General features: G+C 37.2%; 1 protein-coding gene across 1 annotated transcript in view; it reads left to right on the forward strand.

The window, feature by feature from the left end:
- The window catches only part of Ptprq (protein tyrosine phosphatase, receptor type Q), a 219,508-nt gene that overhangs the window by 162,218 nt on the left and 39,439 nt on the right, over positions 1 to 17,851 (forward strand). The window contains exons 34-35 of the mRNA XM_023716180.1: positions 8,127 to 8,226; positions 13,807 to 13,935. Coding sequence (XP_023571948.1) covers positions 8,127 to 8,226; positions 13,807 to 13,935 — 229 coding nt within the window. The remainder of the gene's footprint in view (positions 1 to 8,126; positions 8,227 to 13,806; positions 13,936 to 17,851) is intronic.

Raw genomic sequence — 17,851 nt, forward strand, 5'->3', positions numbered from 1 at the left:
AATCAGTTCTCTGGTTCCCACCTTGGAATCATAGCCCCTGCCACCTCAGCTGTCCCGGTGCTACTGTGTGTCCTGGTAGCAAAGGAGACTGGCGTGTGCTGGAGACAGGGAGCGAGGCACAGAGCACAGACACCCTGAAGGCTAGCAGAGCAGGCACCTGTGGGCTGTGACTGGACAGAGCAGGTAGAAAGCCAGGAGCTGGGGAGACATCGGCAAGGGAGGGTGCCACCTACCTGTCATCAGATTTCTCAGAGCTCAATGTTATTAGTAGTCTAGAGAGGGACATACAGCCTTCTGGGAGCCCCTTTGTAGGGGCCTTCTCAGAACTTTTCTCCTGAAAGACAGCAGACTTGAAACTGGAACTTTCCATTTAACACTTACAACTGGTAAAACAGTGACAAATGGGAGAGAAAGACATTAATACAAAGCTGTGGTGTTAAAATAATTCTTGGCAAAAGAACATCATAACAAAAGACAAAGGCTAAATCTTCAGGAAGGAAATAAATTTGACCATTTCTACAATGAGCAGAAGTCCCTAGCAAGAATTATTTTATAGCTGTAAGAATGGGGACAAACAAAACAATAAAGTAATTGATGTAATATGTCTAGTGTCATCAGCAGATGGTAAAAGATAGTTATATCTTTTTTCCCCTCAAATATGTCATGTGTTAGGATAGATCACAGCACTTCAGTATGCTATTGTGTCCCTGCGTCCTTGTCAGGCCACTGAGCAAGACTTACGTGCGCATGTGACCCTAGACTTCAATGAAAGAAGTCTAATTCCTTTCTGGGTCTTCAAAACACTAGTGGATCAGTGATCTTCCGCTGGTGTTTTGCACACCACCACAACAAGCGTCAAGCTGAGTTGCTTGTTAATTGAAACCTTGAGACCTAAAAGCCTTGACAAGTATGTGTTTGTGCAGATTTTGGTGATGGTAATGCCCCTCGGAGATGCCGTTACATGGCATTAAAATAGGGATGACAGAATCACCATAGACTTTAAAAGGTTTCTGGTCAGAGAAAGGAACCAATTAAAGTAAGAAGGGGAAAGGCTGACTCTGTTGGATAAAGATGAGGCAGGGTACAAAGTGTTTGCACCTATAGAAATTGTTACAACCTTTAGGAACACACAGAGGAAATGACACAGGCCTTATTTTAATCCTAAAAATATACTTACAACTTTTCTGATTTTGTTTGCACTTAAGATTGAACATTAACATTTTATTAGCATAATTCATAAGAAACTCTTAACTTCTTTCTTACAATCCTCTTTAAGCACATCAGCTTATGGAAGCTTCTTGTTGGCAGTGTTTTGATTACAAGGCTTAATTATGGAGGATTCTTGTGATTTGAAAACCAGACACCCTGTGCTGTATCTTACAGGGGTCTCATTAGAGCTGCGCAGGATGAAACTTTAGCCCTAAGGCAAAGGCGCTGTGTGATTGTTTGCTTCTGTCCTGTCACTTGTCATTTAATTACCGTGCTGACAATGAAATGTTTCGATATATACCCCTAGAAAAAGGGACTTGCTCTGTGTCATTAACAGCTAAAGGGATCACGTTCTCTCAGGCAGAGGGAAGAAAGAGCAGAAGAAAGTTGTGGTTTTTTTTTTTTCAAACTAAGGCAGTGCGAGTGCAGCGGAGGACCTCACAACTCTGTAGTCAGGCAGATGGATTTCAGGCAGTTATAATGTATACTGAATTTATGTGATTTTAAATAAGTTAATACATTTTTTAAATTCTCTAATATCATTTATAAAATAAGAATATAAATACATATCCTATAAGCCAGCTTGGAAATTGATTCAGATGAATGAATGAATTGGTATGAAATATTTACTGATATAGATGCCTGACACTGCTTATGTTCCAAACCTTTTAAGTGGTTTTTACACACACTTATACATTCTTCAGTGTAACTCTATGGCTTTCTTTTTTTTAAGAATTTATTTATTTGGTACAGAGCCTCACTACACAGTACGGACTTGTAGTGGTCCTCCTGTCTCAGCCTCCCCAGTGCTGGGATTGCAGGCGTGCACCACCACACCTGGCTTCAGGGTTAGCATGGCACATCCAGGCTTCCAGGACTGGCATGGCGTGTGGCAGGAGGAATTGAACTCGGGACCTTGTACTTGCCAGGCAGGTGCTTAGACTGCTGAGCTATGCCCCATCCTTCCTTTTCATATATAGTCTTAATTCTTAGGTCAGAACTCTGGAGCACTATGTTCTTAAACAATTCGCCCAAGGTTTCAATGCTGACAGAGGTGATGGCAGCAGCATCCCTCAGAGCAGGGAGTGAGGGGCCAGTCAGGCTATCACGGCCTTCCTGCTGCGCTGTGTGAGCATCACTAAGGTAGCTTCCAGTCGCGTGACGTCTACACTCCAACAGGCTTCCTATGCTGGCCGTATCACTGTTTCTTCTCAATATTTTTATCATTTCTAGTTTCTCTCCTTGCTCCTTTTGTAGTCTTGGCTTTTGCAGGTTAACACTGAAAATTAACATGCTTTGGTTGTTGTGTAAAGGTAAGGTTTTCTCTTTTTATTTTTTAAACAATGGATAAGGGTGACTTTTTACACACTCTGTAAACATTATTTGTGATCTGCTTTTAGAAGTTTGCAATTTTGGGGCCAGCCAAATAGCTCAGTGGATTAAAGCACCTGCAAGCAGGTGCAGGAGCCAGGGGTTTGATCCCCAAGTCTGCCATGCCGGCACCAACCCTGGGTCGTGCTGAGAAGACAATTGAGACTGGGCCTGGTGGTGTGCGCCTATAATCCCACCTCTTGGGAGGCTGTAAACAGGCAGATCACTAAGAGTCTGATCTAGTAGTGAGACTCTGAACACCTTATAGACCCTTCTCTAAAATACAAAAAAAGAAAGAAGTTTGCAGTTTGAATGAAGATGACCACCCCCTTAGGCATTTTAATTTGTTTCTTTCAAATTTTTACTGAATATAATATTCATATACTTTATGGGATACAAAAGTAATACTGTTTTCTGCACATATATGGTATAGAATGACTGAAAGAGATAATTAATAATCTACATCTCAAAAACTTATGACTTCCCCTTATCTAAATATATTTCATGGGCTGGGGAGATAGCTCCGCAGTCTAATAGCCTGCCCAGGAAGTGCAAGGACCTGGGTTCAATCCCAGGTACCGATGTATACCAATGTATACATTGCTGGCCCCAAAACTGGGTGTGGTGGCGCACACCAGCAATCCCAGCACTGGAGTGGCTAAGGCAGGAGGATCACTATGAGTCTTGACTACATAGAGAGAGACCCTGTATCAAAAAGAATAAAACTTAAAAATAAATAAATAAATTTCATGAGTTATGAAATTCAGTAGCATTTATTAAATTCTTTGTGCAGTATTGAATGTCCCAGAGGACTACCATTAATTCAAAATGGGAAGAAAGTTCTCCCATGTATTTATTCTAAGAACATCTAAAAAAAAATAATGGAAATCCTTCTACTTTATGTGTACCTACATGAAGAGGCAGACATTGGACTAAGGGCCTTATATTTCTCATCCAATTCAAGATCCTTCTTATAGATATTTTCTAAAGCTTAAAAAGTTGGTTCTATAAGCTGAATTTTAGTCAGAAAATAAATATGAAAAATTAGAGCTTCATAATTATGAGTGGCTGAATTATAGTAGTACAATGTATTAAAGAAAAAGTTTAATTTGATGTCACAGGATTTTAAATCTAGTCAGGAAATGACTTGTGCAATTTTTAAAAAGAATCAAGTGAAATAATTCCATTTTCTGTGAAAGGATGTGAATAGGTGACCTCACTCTGTACAGGGAATACTCTGTGGATCGATGCATCGCAGTGAATCAGCAAGCTAATTCACAATCAGGGAACATTCTGTCCATGCCTGGTGGCACCTTTGTAATACACGTGCCCAGAGGATTACATATCATTTATTATTATACTGTATTCATCTCCTCACTTGGCCAGTACTTTGAAATGCTAATGCAAGTTGAAATATTTTTGTGGTCTATGAAAACATTTTTCCCACTGAGTTCTAATGCCCAGTGATTCAATATAGAATAATACCATTGACTTTTTGTTCATATTCATGCTTTCTTTCCCCAGGGTGTATAATTAGAGTTAGCATGTAAAATCTGATTAAAAAAAACAGTTATTTTGAATGTATAAAAAGGTACAGCTAAATACTTATGAGATAACATGTTATAACATCTTTCAAATGTAGTTGGAGATACTAGGGACCATGTAGGTATGATACCTCTTTAAAATCCATGGAGGTATAAAAATTATCTAAAATTCAGTATTCATTCAAACCTGCAAGGAAGACTAGCCATAGGAATCCTGTCAATATTTTATGACAAAAAAGATGAAACATTAATCTACATGATTTACAGATAGTTAATCTATTTTCTCATTGAATTGAAACACTTTTTAGAAAATTATAAACCGTGTACCTTGAAATTGCTTATGATTATAATTAGTAGTTGCACATAAAATTGATGCTTAATTTATATATTTTTACTTTGTGCAATGTCTGATCTTCAGCCTGAAAGTTTTAACAACTATTTCAAAATAAAAATATTTGTTCATTAGTAGAGGTGACAAATATTTAGGGAACATTAAATGTGTGCCCTTTACTATACTCAGAACTTGGAACAGTTCTGAGTACACATCCTTGGAAAACTTACATTCTGGATGGGAAGACATAATAGACAGTACGAATAATAAGTAAGAGAATTTTAATACATTTTAAAAGATGATAGGTATAGAAAAAAAAGTAAAGGGGCAATAGAGAGACCATGCAAGGGGTCTTACATTCAGATGTGAGTAGGATGTTGTCTGCTCAGGCTGCCGTGACAAGTACCATAAACTAAGGATCTTAAACAGCAGAAGCCGCAGTGGCTCATTTCGTGGCAGTCTGGCGCCTGACGTGGAGACAGAGCCCGGGTGCGGTCTTCCCGGCCAAGGCCTTCTTTCGGCTGCCTTCCTGCTGTACCCTCACAAGGCTTTTCTTTGGAGCGCACGTGATGGTTAAGAGGGTTAGAGGAGTAAGAAGAGGAAGAAAGAAAGAAGGGAGAGGGAAAGGGAAGAAGGGAAGAAAAGAAGGGGATGTCTTTTTATTTCTCTCTATAGGGACAGTTATCCAATCAGATCTAATGAGTCCCATGGTTTCATTTAATTTTTAGTTTCTTCCTACTCCAAGTGTAACCACCCTGAAGTTAGGACTTGAATATATACATTTTGGCAGAACATAGGTACTCAGAGCATAATAGGTGGTCAGTGAAAATGTATGTTTGAGCAAACCCGTGCTGGAAATTATATAAAAAGTTTTTACCTCTCTGGGCAGAGGAAAAAGGTACTACAAGAGCCCTATAACATGAGAAACCTGCCATGAGTCCTCAGTAAGGAAGCCGGTCTGGCCCCAGAGGAGCGAGCAAGGGAGGGATGAAGGAGAAGCCAGAGGTAACGGGAACAGAGGGCGAGGGAGGGCCCAGCTCACTCAGGGCGTTGGCAGGGCTTTGGCTTTGCCTGTGAGCAATGCGGAAGATTTTCCGCAGAGAGGCAATGTTTGAAATGAATCATTGCTGCTGATCTTTTGAAGATGGTAGAAGGACAAAGAGGGACACAGGGACATTTGTTAGACATTCATAGGATAATTCGACAAGATGAAAGCCAGCCCTCATCAAGGCACTAATCGAGTAGGTCATAGCACGAGGGTAGAGCATGACTAAAAGCAAAAAGGATGAAACATCATGAGCCCTTGCATGCCTCCGAAGGAGATGCTTGCAATGATCATTTCCCATTTGCTTTATTTTTTATTCATTCAATTATTTCTAATGTGTTTAATAGTAAGTCATAGACAGTATGATATCTCACCCTTAAATGGTTAGTATGTTTCTTTAGTGAATACATTTTGTTATATTTCCAGAGTTAAAATCAACAATAAATCCTTTATATTTTAATACTATATACATTTCTAAATCATCTCTGAGCTCATTACTCAAAATTTCTGTAAAACCAGAATACAGATGATTATATCTATGATTATATCTCTTCAGACTCTTTTAATATCAAGGACGCTATTCTTTTTATTGCCCCGTGGCATAGACTCATTGAAGTAGCAAACCAGAGATCTCGTAGGAGGCCTCAGGTGTCAGGTGGACCTGTTTCCTCTTTGTGCCCTATCATTTTATTTTATACTTTCTTTCTCCTACTCTCTTGTAACAAAACCTATTTAGAAACAAAATCTAAAGCTTTGAATATTCATGATCAGTGTTTTTGTTGGGTACTTCTATAGATGTTGCTGCCTACAGCAGAACTTCCCCAGTCAGAAAGAGTGTAGTATTTGCTTGTTATGCTTATTGACTGGCAGTCAGTAACACTATTATTCTTCATTAGGAAATTGTTTGTTGCTACTTAGCAAATAATCTGTGGGTTGATATTCTGATACCCTTTAATGTCCAATTCTCTATCAATTTTCTACTTGCTCATTTTAGAATATGCTTATAATTGTTACTTGAATCAACTACTTCATTAGGAATCTGAAATTATTACATTTTACATTTTCTTTCTTCTACATTTATTAAGGAGAACTTTCTTTTACTAAATTTTATATATTTACTAGGGCTATTTTAAAAAATCCATACTATATAGTCACATGGAAAATGCAGAACATTATAATTTTTAATTATAATTTACATGTATTTAGTATAGGGAAATTGTTTAGGAATATCTGTTGCTTACAGTTCAATATTTTTGGTTTTTTTATTAAATTATATTAAGCACATAACTTTTTAAATGTATACAATCTATTTCAATCTGCTTCAGCTTTTACTTATTACAATGCTTAAATTATCAGTTATTTGGAGTCTATTAAAAATAATCTTTTGTTCTTTTCATATCATTAACCTTTCTTAATTTCTTAGCTTTCTAGTACCTATGTTTTGAATTCATTTTACTCCATATTCCACTGAGGAATTGATGTCTTTAAAAAGGCTCTTGTCATTTCACTGACCTTGTCAGACCAAAAAGCTACAACTCTTGTTGCACAGGTCCTGCTTTACCTTGGTCTTAACCATCCAGTAGAAAAGTATGAAGATGAAATGTAGGAAGTAAAGCCATGTTGTTATGTTGAGCTGTGGGGGACTCAGGTCAATAATTTCTGACATTGCCAGTTAAACAGAAGACCCAATGCTATTATGGGCTACTGGACTATTTTAGAATATTTTGCTGAGTTTACACACCTATAATATTCAACAACGGAACTTAAAAAAAATTGGGGTATAACTATGAATGTCCATTTTGTATCTGTGTATTCAAAGTGGTTGGGATAGATATATAGTTGCATTCTCTTAATGAATAGAATGATTTTTTCTAATGGTGTTTGTAAGTAGGATCACAAGTCTGCATCTTGTACAGCAATTAACCACTGAGAAGAATGTATGCAGTGTATTATTTGTTGAAACTGTACTTTCGATTTGATTTGAAACTGTCTCATTGCTATATGTTTATCAATAAAACTTTGAAAAGAAAAAAAATAAAATTTTGAGGTTTTTATCTAGAAAAAAAAATAAAAAAAAATAAAAAGGCCCTTGTTCAGTAAAAAGTATACTTACAAAAATGTTCTTTAAAAGAAAGAAAATCAAATTTGACTCTTAGGTCTTGGCCAGAGCAGTTGGAACTGTGGAATTTCTGTCAGCTGACAAGTGGAAAAATGCATTGAAAAGAGCAAAATGTGATAGTTTAGCTTTGAACATACTGATTTCAAAACTTCAGTTATATTGCCACATAAGGATGTGAATTATACTTCTACATAAAGTACACAATTGAACGTATGAGTTTGAGGTCAAAAAATTAAGTGCTCATCATAATACATTGTCATTTTAACATATGAAAGTTAAAATCACGATGTCTCACAAAAGTATGAGTTTAGATACAGGAAAAAAAATGGGCCAAGGCCAAACATTGGGTCTCAAAATTAAAAGACCTGGAAGAGAAATAAACAATTTTTTTTTTACATTTTACTAGCATTCTTGAGCAATATGCCGAGAAAATATTGTTGTAGTTACAGCCCCCGAATAGTATCCCATGAAAACATTTTTAACAATAATGTCACCCATCTTTTCCAGGTGAAGGACTTTCAGAAAGAGCTGTAGAGATCATTCTTTCAGTCACTTTGTGTATCCTTTCAATAATTCTTCTTGGAACAGCTATTTTTGCATTTGCAAGGTACGATTTATTTGTGTTCACAACATTCCTGACATGCTTTCCTGTGACTTTTATACCATCATGGTCCAACTGGGAGACAGAAGCCACAGCAGTTACATGAGTGGGAAACATTTTTTTTTCTTTTTCTTAAATTGAAAGAAATATTTATCATGTACCATATGATGTTTTAAATATATATACTGTAGGTTGATTAATCTAGTCATAAATAAGGACATCTTGTAGTTTGATGGAAAACATTTAATATTAAGAACAATTAAGTAGACAAAATAGATAACTTCTATAGGAGGTAAAAGAAAATTCCAAGGAGTTTGGGCATATTTTAGTCTCTCAAATTCTGTCTTAGTCTTTTCAGTGTCATTGCTGGGACAAAACGCCTGCCTCTCAAAGTTATTGGATGAAAGTTTTTTTTTTTTTTTTTTTTTTTTTAGCTCACAGTTTGTAGAGATTTCAGTCCATAATTGGCTGGCTTTAAGGCAGGGTGACACATGGTAGAGGGGCAACCATTTATGGTGATGGAAGAAAGCAAAAGCAATAAGGACAAAGGCAAGGACCAGCCTCTTTCTGTCCTTCATATTGTATCCAGTCTACTTGGATTAGGGCAGTGCCAATCCAGTCAGTGGACTGATTGAGCAGTCATTCATCCTTAATCCCATCATTGCACATTCTAGATTCAGCTTCCTCTGAAAATATCCTAGGACCCCATGAGTTTTTATGGGACATCTAGACATAAGCCATAACATTTTACCCCTGGCCTCCCAAAGACTCATGGACATTTAGTCCTCCTCCAAGCGTTGCCAAATCCTAGAAGCTTCAGCTTTGATGATAAGTACAAATCTTGTCACCTCTGAGATTTAAGGCAGACTTTTAGCTGTGAGCCACTGTATAAATGAAAAGAAAGTGAAACACTTCTAACATTTAGTGCCATAAGATAGACATTTCCATTCCAAAAATGACAAATGGGGATGCAAAGGAATGGATTTGCCTAACCAAGTCCAGAATCCAGCACAGCAAACATTAAGTCTGGTAGCCCCATGTGCAGCATCTGAGGCAATCTGTGTAAGATGTTAACTCCCAAAGGTTTGAGTGGCTACATCCCACAGCACTACTGGTTGTTATAGGTCCCGTGGCTTCACCCTTGGAAACCTCTGCTCCTGCCTTGAAGTTTTCCTCAGATGTTCCATGTTCCTGGATTTACAGATTTCTGGGTTCTTCACAGTACCTTGGCTTCACACTCACAACTCGACAAACTGTCCCCTCAGGAGCAAACTATCTGGATTCCCAGGGTTTATTCTGAAATCTGGGTGAAAGCCTTTTAGAACCCACAATGTTTTCATGTTGCATATACCTAAAACTAGTGCCACATGGATAGTGCCAATGTCTCCTACCAGCAGGAGCTGTACCCAGGCTTTCCCCTCTGTTGGCTGTAGCAGTTGATTGCTTGGGTTGCTGAGCACCCTGACTCCAGTTCTAAGGAAAAACTCTCTATTCTGCTAACATTCTGAGGCATCACAGTCTGGGGCTTTCTTCTCAAAGCAGTCTTTCACTTTTTTTACCTTTTCTTTCTTTTCTCTTGATTCTCAACATAGATCTGGCTAAAAGCCCCAACAATAGCCATGCCACCACCTCAGGATTTCACTGCCTTGAAACTTCTTCTGCCAACTACTGTGCTGCCTTTAATCTCAGTTCAGGCAATCTTTAGACCTGAGCAAAATGTAGAAAGATTTTTTGGCAATCCCTAATGAACAGCATGTGTAGTCCAGCAGTTAGTGCAGTTTTTCTTCCTAGTAGAAACTGAGCCTGATCTTCACTGGCTTTCTGATCTTTTGAGTTCTGGCTGGAAACTTGCCTGCTATACAGCCTAATGTTTTCCAAGGCTCCTCTTCAGCCAGCATCTCCAAACCTTCCCAAACTTCCCACAAGCCAATTTCAAAGGCTCCTGAACCATAAATGCTACTCTCTTTTGTCAGGTATAATTACAGCTACAACCCCATGTCTCTAGAATCAAATTCTGTCATAGGTATTTTTCTCTTGTATCTGGGACAAAATATCTGTCATCCAAAGTTAAAAGAGGAAAGGTTTATTTGGCTCAGTTTGTAGAGGGTCCAGTCCTTATTTGGCTGGCTCCAAAGAAGGGTAGGTGGGCGAAGAGCAGCCCATGGCACCCACAAGGATGTAAAAGCAATTAGAACAAAGGGGAGGCAATGCTCCTTTGGTCTCTGATATTGTACCCAGTTTACTGGAATTAGGGTGGTACTTAATCAATGCCTCAGCCAGCAAGCTTCCACTCTTAATCGCAGCATTGCACATTCTAGATTTATCTACTTCTGAAAAAATCCTATGACTACATGAGGCTTTAGGGGAGATCTAGATACAAACCATAGTAGGATCACGAGTAAAAATGAAACCCTACTCTCTATAGACTGAGGGAGCAAAGACAATCAGGGGACTAAGAACTAGACGAAGTCCCCTCTTAAGGGTGTCATAGAATGAGTGCTCCAACCACATACAGCATGTCACCTGTCAGTGTGTAAAGAGACATGACAGAAGGAAGGAAGCTGTTTTGAAGACGCTTGTTATCAGAGGGCAGGCAGACCAAGACTTTCTGTAGAAGTGTCCAGTTCCTGGTGAATGCTGTAGGAAGACTGGGGATTCTTGGAATCATTCACCAAAGGGTTGAGGTGCGCATGTACTTATGAGGTACTGAGAGCACATCTAGGCGGGCTGCTGCACTCCCATGGGAAAATAATAACACAGAATCGGCCTCATCTGGGGGCAGCAAATCTTCATCCCTGTTGCCCAGCAAGTTCACTCCAGCCCTCTGTATTAGCAAAGCTTAGTGTTTGGCCAGCTGGCAAAAGAGAATTATCCATTATCACAACGCAAGGCAAAAAAAGGGTGGATCGGGGAGGGAGCAACAAAGCAATAACACACACATCTATAGCAGAATCTAGTGTTCTATGTTTCAATATTTCTGATGTTTAATTTCAAGTGATTAATATAATCTAAAATTTAAAGCATATAATAAGATGTAACTTTTATAGTAAGAACAATACTTTCAAAAGGCCTCGCATCCATATATGGCTGGCCCTTTCACATGACTACTCTATAAACTTGTCTGTTCTAAGTTTCTGAAGTATCTGTTCCAATTCGGAGAACTTTCTTTTTCATTCCCTTGTGGTCTAAAGGGTTTCAGTGGGAAATCTTACTTATCAGCCCCAAAATCTAGTTTTATAAGGTGACTTGCTGAGATAATGGGCTTTTACATTTGTGAAGCCAACCAGTATATTCATTTCCTAAATAGTCCAACGAGATTTTTAAAATTTGACTAGAGAATATTGTCTTTTGTGCTTTTTTTTTTTTTCTTTCCTTTCAATTTCATGTATTTGGCACAGGGTCTCACTATGCAGCTTGGAATCATAGTGATCTTCCTGTTTTAGGCTCCCAGCGCTGGGATTGCAAGCATGTGCCACTATGCCCAGTTGTGGTACCATGCCTGGGGCCGGGCCTGCATGGTGTGTGGTACCGGGGATGGAACCTGGGTCCTTGCACTTGCCTAGGCAGGCACTTAGACCACTGAGCTATCTCTGCAGCCCCTGTCTTATGTTCTAAATGCTGTCTGTTTTACCTTGAATATCTTAAATTATCTTCATAAATAATTGCAAGTCTCTTGAAAAAATGATATTTTCTTAATAACACCTACTGTTCAAAGATTCAGCCAGAAAGCTGGTGAGAAAAGTTCACTGTTCTAGGTACTACGTATATTTTGTGATACATAGGCCGTGACCTGAAGGAGTGTACAACCACCATATTTATATTGTTTCCTTGCTGTAAAATTGTCTTTCACTTCTCATTTTATTCCATTAAGTGGGCAGGAAATTCTCCCTTTGTATTCTGCACCTTCCTTATACTCTTCAGTCAAAAGATTCTGTTTCACTGGAACATTTTTAGGCTTTTATATAACTTTCCTTTTGCCCAATTAAATGGGCTGTCTCTTCTTTGCTCTCCTGGATGACCTAGTATAAATTCTACTCAACTTCTCCTAAATACTGACAGTGGTATGACTTGTATAACATTTTATAATTAATCAATGAACTTTTGAGTTGTAATTTAAAAGATTTTTCTTTTTTTCTACATTTGTGGGTCCTATTTCTCTACTAAATTTTAGTTGCTGAAAATAAGAATCTTACTTCATGCTTTCCATATCACTCTCAGTATTTAACTCATAAGAAACAGTGAATATTTGGAATATGAGTAATAAATTATTATTCACTAAAAGCTTATTCTAACCTTGTAATATACCATACTATGCCATGGAAAAATATACATGTATGAGCTTAAAATTAAAAAATAAAAAACTTCAATATTAATCTAGCAAGTAAAAGACATATACAATAAAAGTTACAGTACCCTGAAAAAGGAGATCAAAGAGGATATCAGAAAATGGAAAGAATCTTATTCTTGGACAGGAAGAACAAACATAGCAAATGGCCATACTCCCCAAACAGCAGCATAGATTTAACACAAGCTGAATCACAGTACCGTGAGCAGAACTCACGGATCTAGAGAAAACATTCCTAAACTTCATTTGGAATCAGAAGAGACCTAGAAGAGCAAGAGCAATTCTGGGCAACAATGACAAGTCAAGGGGTATTGTAATCCCACACTTGCAATTCTACTACAAAGCCACTAGGAGAAAATCAGCACAATATTGAGGAAAAACAAAACAAAACAAAACAAAACACAAAAAACTGACTTCAGGATCAATAGAACAGAAGATGTAAATGCAACCCCAAACACATTCAGCCACCTCGACAAAGGAATCAAACATGTTCATAGAAGAAAGTAAGTCTCATTAATAAACGGAGCTAGAGAAACGGGCTTTCTACATGCCAAAGGCTAAACTTAGACCCATGGCTGTCACCATACAAGAAAGTATGGTGGACTAAAGTAAAAATGGACCAAAGATCTAAATGTGACAACAGAAACTCTAAATTGAGTGGCTTAAAGTGAAAAGGCTTTAGCTTAATTCTCAGATTCATGTGCCTTTCAGTTCTGAACCTCAGTTTTCTAATTGTAAGCAAAGGCAGTAGTATATACTTTTAAAATATTTTCATAAAAACTCAATTATACAGTTAAAATCACTTTTAGGTGTTTTCATGCAGTGTAAAATCTTTCAGTATGCAAAGAAATGCATTGTTCGAAGCGCAAGTGTTAGCTTCCACTTCGATATATATTTTCTCTCTCTGACAGCTCAATGAGACACATGGAGGGAGGAGAAACAGCCCACAGACTCAGTTTAACTACTCTGTATTTTAAATGTGCCATTTGCTCAGCCCTTGATCAACTAAATCTCATTAAATTTGGGGTGTCAAACAGCTTGTTATAAAAGATACCTGAAGAAGTTCTATGAAATTAAAATGGATAAAAGAAATAAAACAGCTATAAAATTGCCACCTATTCTGAAATGGGATTACAACAAAAAATTCTTCCACTAATTGAATTTACTTCAAAGGGAAGTAAACCTATTTTCATATGTTTTGTGTGACATGCCCCTCGCGGGCTTCACTGCTCTTGTTCTAGAATTCGACAGAAGCAGAAAGAAGGTGGAACATACTCTCCTCGGGATGCAGAAACAATTGACACTAAGTTCAAGCTGGACCAGCTCATCACAATGGCGGACCTGGAGCTGAACGATGAGAGATTAACGCGGTGAGCACACTCCTTTAGGCGGTCAGTGGTCCAGAGGACCTGGAGCCATGACCCTGTGCTGACCTATGCTTGTTGGAAGTGTTTGTGGGGCTCTAGTTTACACAGGTCACAGGGATCTTCTTTCAAAGGGTGACCTTCGTCTCCTACATACTTCTCACTGCTCTTCAGAGAATCGCTTAATCTTCCTAATATTTTGGGCTCAGTGTGAACCTGGGACTGTAATGTTCAACCAAGAATCTTTTCCTGAGACAAATACTTTTACACCTTAAAACTTTAACTTTGTGTTTAAGTGTTCACTTCATAGATTTAATGATGGATTCCTTGTACATCGTATCTTTGAAGATGTGTCCACAATGAAGTTACAACTTTAATTACATTTATAACACTTATAGTTCCAAATTTTAATAGAGGAGTACATGAAAATCTAAACCATAAATGACATTTTCATTGTTGAAATTGCTTAATATTTAAAAACTAAACATAATGTAAAATATACCTTCAAAAGAGAAGCATAATTGTATATATAACTATTACATTGATATGTAGTAGAAATAGTAAAGTGCTTAGTTTTAAATAAAAATTTAAGTCTTTTTAAAGTATAAATTATTCAAAATGTTGGTGCATTTTTAAGCTTGTCTATTAAGATAATCCATCAAATTCTTAATAAAAGCTATCATCAGATTGTCTTGACAGTTTATGCTTTTATAAGATACAATATGTGATGCTTATAAGATTATTAAAAAGTATTGCATAGCTCTCTGATTATGAAATTACTGTGATATTTAAAATGGGAAATTAACATCTTGAACATTAGAAATAATTCAGCATTTGTAGTTGTCATTTATCACAGTTGGTCTCCACCTAATATGATGACTTGTAAATATATTTCTAGCATGTCTAAAAATATCTAATAAGTACTACAGTGGAAATCATCACCCAAGGATCAGTGTCCTTCCAAGTGCTATGAAATGATTACTTAGCATTATCACTAAATTGCAAGGAATGTTGGTTCATAGATAGGAAAACTTGCTTTTAAACATTTGGATTTTGATCTTTGTCTACATTCTAATAGTTTGTTCCCTGACATAAAACATAGTGTTTCAAAGACTTAAGTCTAAGGTGATTGTGAACTACTTAGGACATGATTTTCACATAAGAAAAACTACACATAAGAGATCCATAGGTTACCTGCAGGACCACCAGAGCCAAACCATGTCATAGACACACCAGAACATTACTAGTACTAGGCTCTGTCCTGGTCTTCAACAGGTCATGCTGCAAAAATAAAAGAAAATTTCTTCTCTTCCCATGGAGGGCCAACTGAATTTCAGAAATTCCTTCCATTTTCACCTTCTGTGTACCTTTTTAGATTATCTGTGTTGCCTTCACAAGCCAAGAGCCCTGGTTTCTCTGTTGTCCCTTTTGTGTATACCTGACAGTGTACAAAGATAGCTTCAACTCTCTGGCTTTTTCTGTGCAGTTAATTTTAGCCACTTGACTTTGTTTGTAATAAAAATGTAAACTTCGAGGAGCCAATACCACTTGTAGAACATTACGGATGTTTCAAAAAACAATGCTTATTAACCCCCCTCACTCAAAATTCATAGTAAGAAAATCTTAAGGTGAACTAACATAGCAAAATGGAAAAGCAACGTGGAAGGAAATATTCTGTGTCAAAGAAGTTACTATTTTCGGCTGCAGACATGCGGTTGTGGGGTTTATTTTCCTCAGCTGTGTGTTTTTACATCTTGTCCTGTCCTCCACTTGTGAACACTGACTACAATCATGATGAAAAAATCATAAGGGTTTGGTTTTGGTTTTGAATTTTGCAGTGCCTATCACAGCAGCTACAGAGGAGGTCAGGGCCTTGGAAATGTGCACAGGAGACTGAAAATTGTTTATTATGGGGTACTCATGGTCCAAGGGCTGACCTTGACTCTCTAATATTTATTTTCTTGATTCTATATCTATTTCTCCATTGCATTATTTGTAAAGTGCTGCAGAAGTGGAATAATATTTTGAATAGTTTTTTTCACATCATAGCAAATTACTATTTATCACACCAATAGCAAAGTTGAAAGTATCCATGTCTATGTTTTTCACTTTTTCATTTGTTTGTCATGATACAGCATCCACGTTTGTAGTACCAATGGCATGTAACAATATGCTCTGCTAGATTTAGTATAAAATTTTATTAAGATGACAACTAAGTGGTTTGAGTATTAACCTTATTATAGAGATATATGAATTTTCATGTCACTCAACCACAGACTAAGAAAACATAACAGCTGAAAATAATTAGCTACACAGAACATATGCATAAGGGCCTGTCCTTCAGTGGAGCTTTATGAGTCTTCATTATTCTTTTTAAAATTAATTAATTAATGTATGTATTTAGTACAGGGTCTCATACGTAATGAGGACTCGCAGTGATCCTCCTGTCTCAGCCTCCCCAGAGCTGGGATTACAGGGGTGTGCGACTACGCCCAGTTTTGGAGGTCTGCATAGTGTACCCATGCTGGGGCTGGCTTTGTGTGCCCTAATGGGATTGAGCATCGAACCTGTGTCCTTGTGCTTGCTAGGCAAGTGCTTAGACCACTGAGCTAGCTCCTCAGCCCCTCATTATTCTTAAAGAATTGAGTCTCTTCATGGTCAAATGGTTGTTTGGAAATGAACAACTGAGTTCAACTTACCTCTTATATAGTTTGGCCTCTTAATCTGTGTCTTCCAGGAAAGATGCTAGTTTTCTTTGAAGCTACCCTCCTAACGTATGTATAGTTGTTTCTACTTGAATTTTAGATATGTTCTTTCTCTTCCAGTCTGCCAGACTTTTCATAGTAAAATGAGTTTTCCATTAGTGTTGTATGTCCCATCTGGCTAAAAGAGAAATTATAAGAAAATAACATCTAATCATTAATTAAAATGCTAATTTTAGAGAATTAACAATTGACAAAAACATAGCATTTGGTAACAACTTCTTTTAAAGTCTTAAAGTTTTACAGTTAATAAATTTGTTAAATACTTTATATATTTGGCTTAAATTTTAAGGCCCAATCTGAAAAGACTTTTTTGTGTGTCAACCCTAATTGTTTAATTATATTCCACCTTCTTTTCATGAAGAGTTTGAAGATGCATTCTCCCACATATGCTAGTTCTTCTCAAAGGAGAACAGGCGTCGAGTTTGAGTTTAGCATTCCTTAATTCCATGAGAACATTGAGGGATATGCTAGGATAATGTTTTACATTCTTAATTGGGCTGATATTTATATTATAAAAATGCACATTTTATATTACATTGAAACTAGACCATGCAAGCAATACTTTGTAGAAAGCATATTTAATATTTTAGGATCACAGATTGCATAATCACCAAATACAGACGTTGGACTTTCTTCCATGATAAATGAAGCACCTTCTGTGATGGCTTCTACAAAGCATAGCCACTTACTTGGTCTACTGAGGTGAGGAGGATCTCTAGGAGAATATGTTATTTGTTGGCCTACTCAGTAGACACAGAGGTAAGGCACATATCTGTATCTTTGAAATCACAAAGCCAATTGACTCTGAGGCTTGCTTTTAACTTTATTTGTACCAAAGATTACCTTCCCAAGAGAATCAAATAACCTGGCAGAATTTTCACAAGTCAAAGATTTTCTTTCAAATTTATTTTTCATTATCTTCTTTTCCATACTTGTTACAGAAGTTTTGTTTCCTCTGGTAACTAAATCAGGAAAAAAGTAGTAAAACAATACTAATATTGACAGAAATTTAATTTCTTTTAAGGTTCTAAAATTTATCTCTAAAATTTGTGCATATTTTACATTTATCTACCTTTTATTTCAGTTGAGTTAATGTACTTGCACATTATTTTATGTTTGAATGCCCAAACCAGTAAGCATACGAATAGAATTAATGT

Source organism: Octodon degus, unplaced genomic scaffold (genome assembly GCF_000260255.1).
Source record: "Octodon degus isolate 3935 unplaced genomic scaffold, OctDeg1.0 scaffold00004, whole genome shotgun sequence".
NCBI classification, from domain to species: domain Eukaryota; kingdom Metazoa; phylum Chordata; class Mammalia; order Rodentia; family Octodontidae; genus Octodon; species Octodon degus.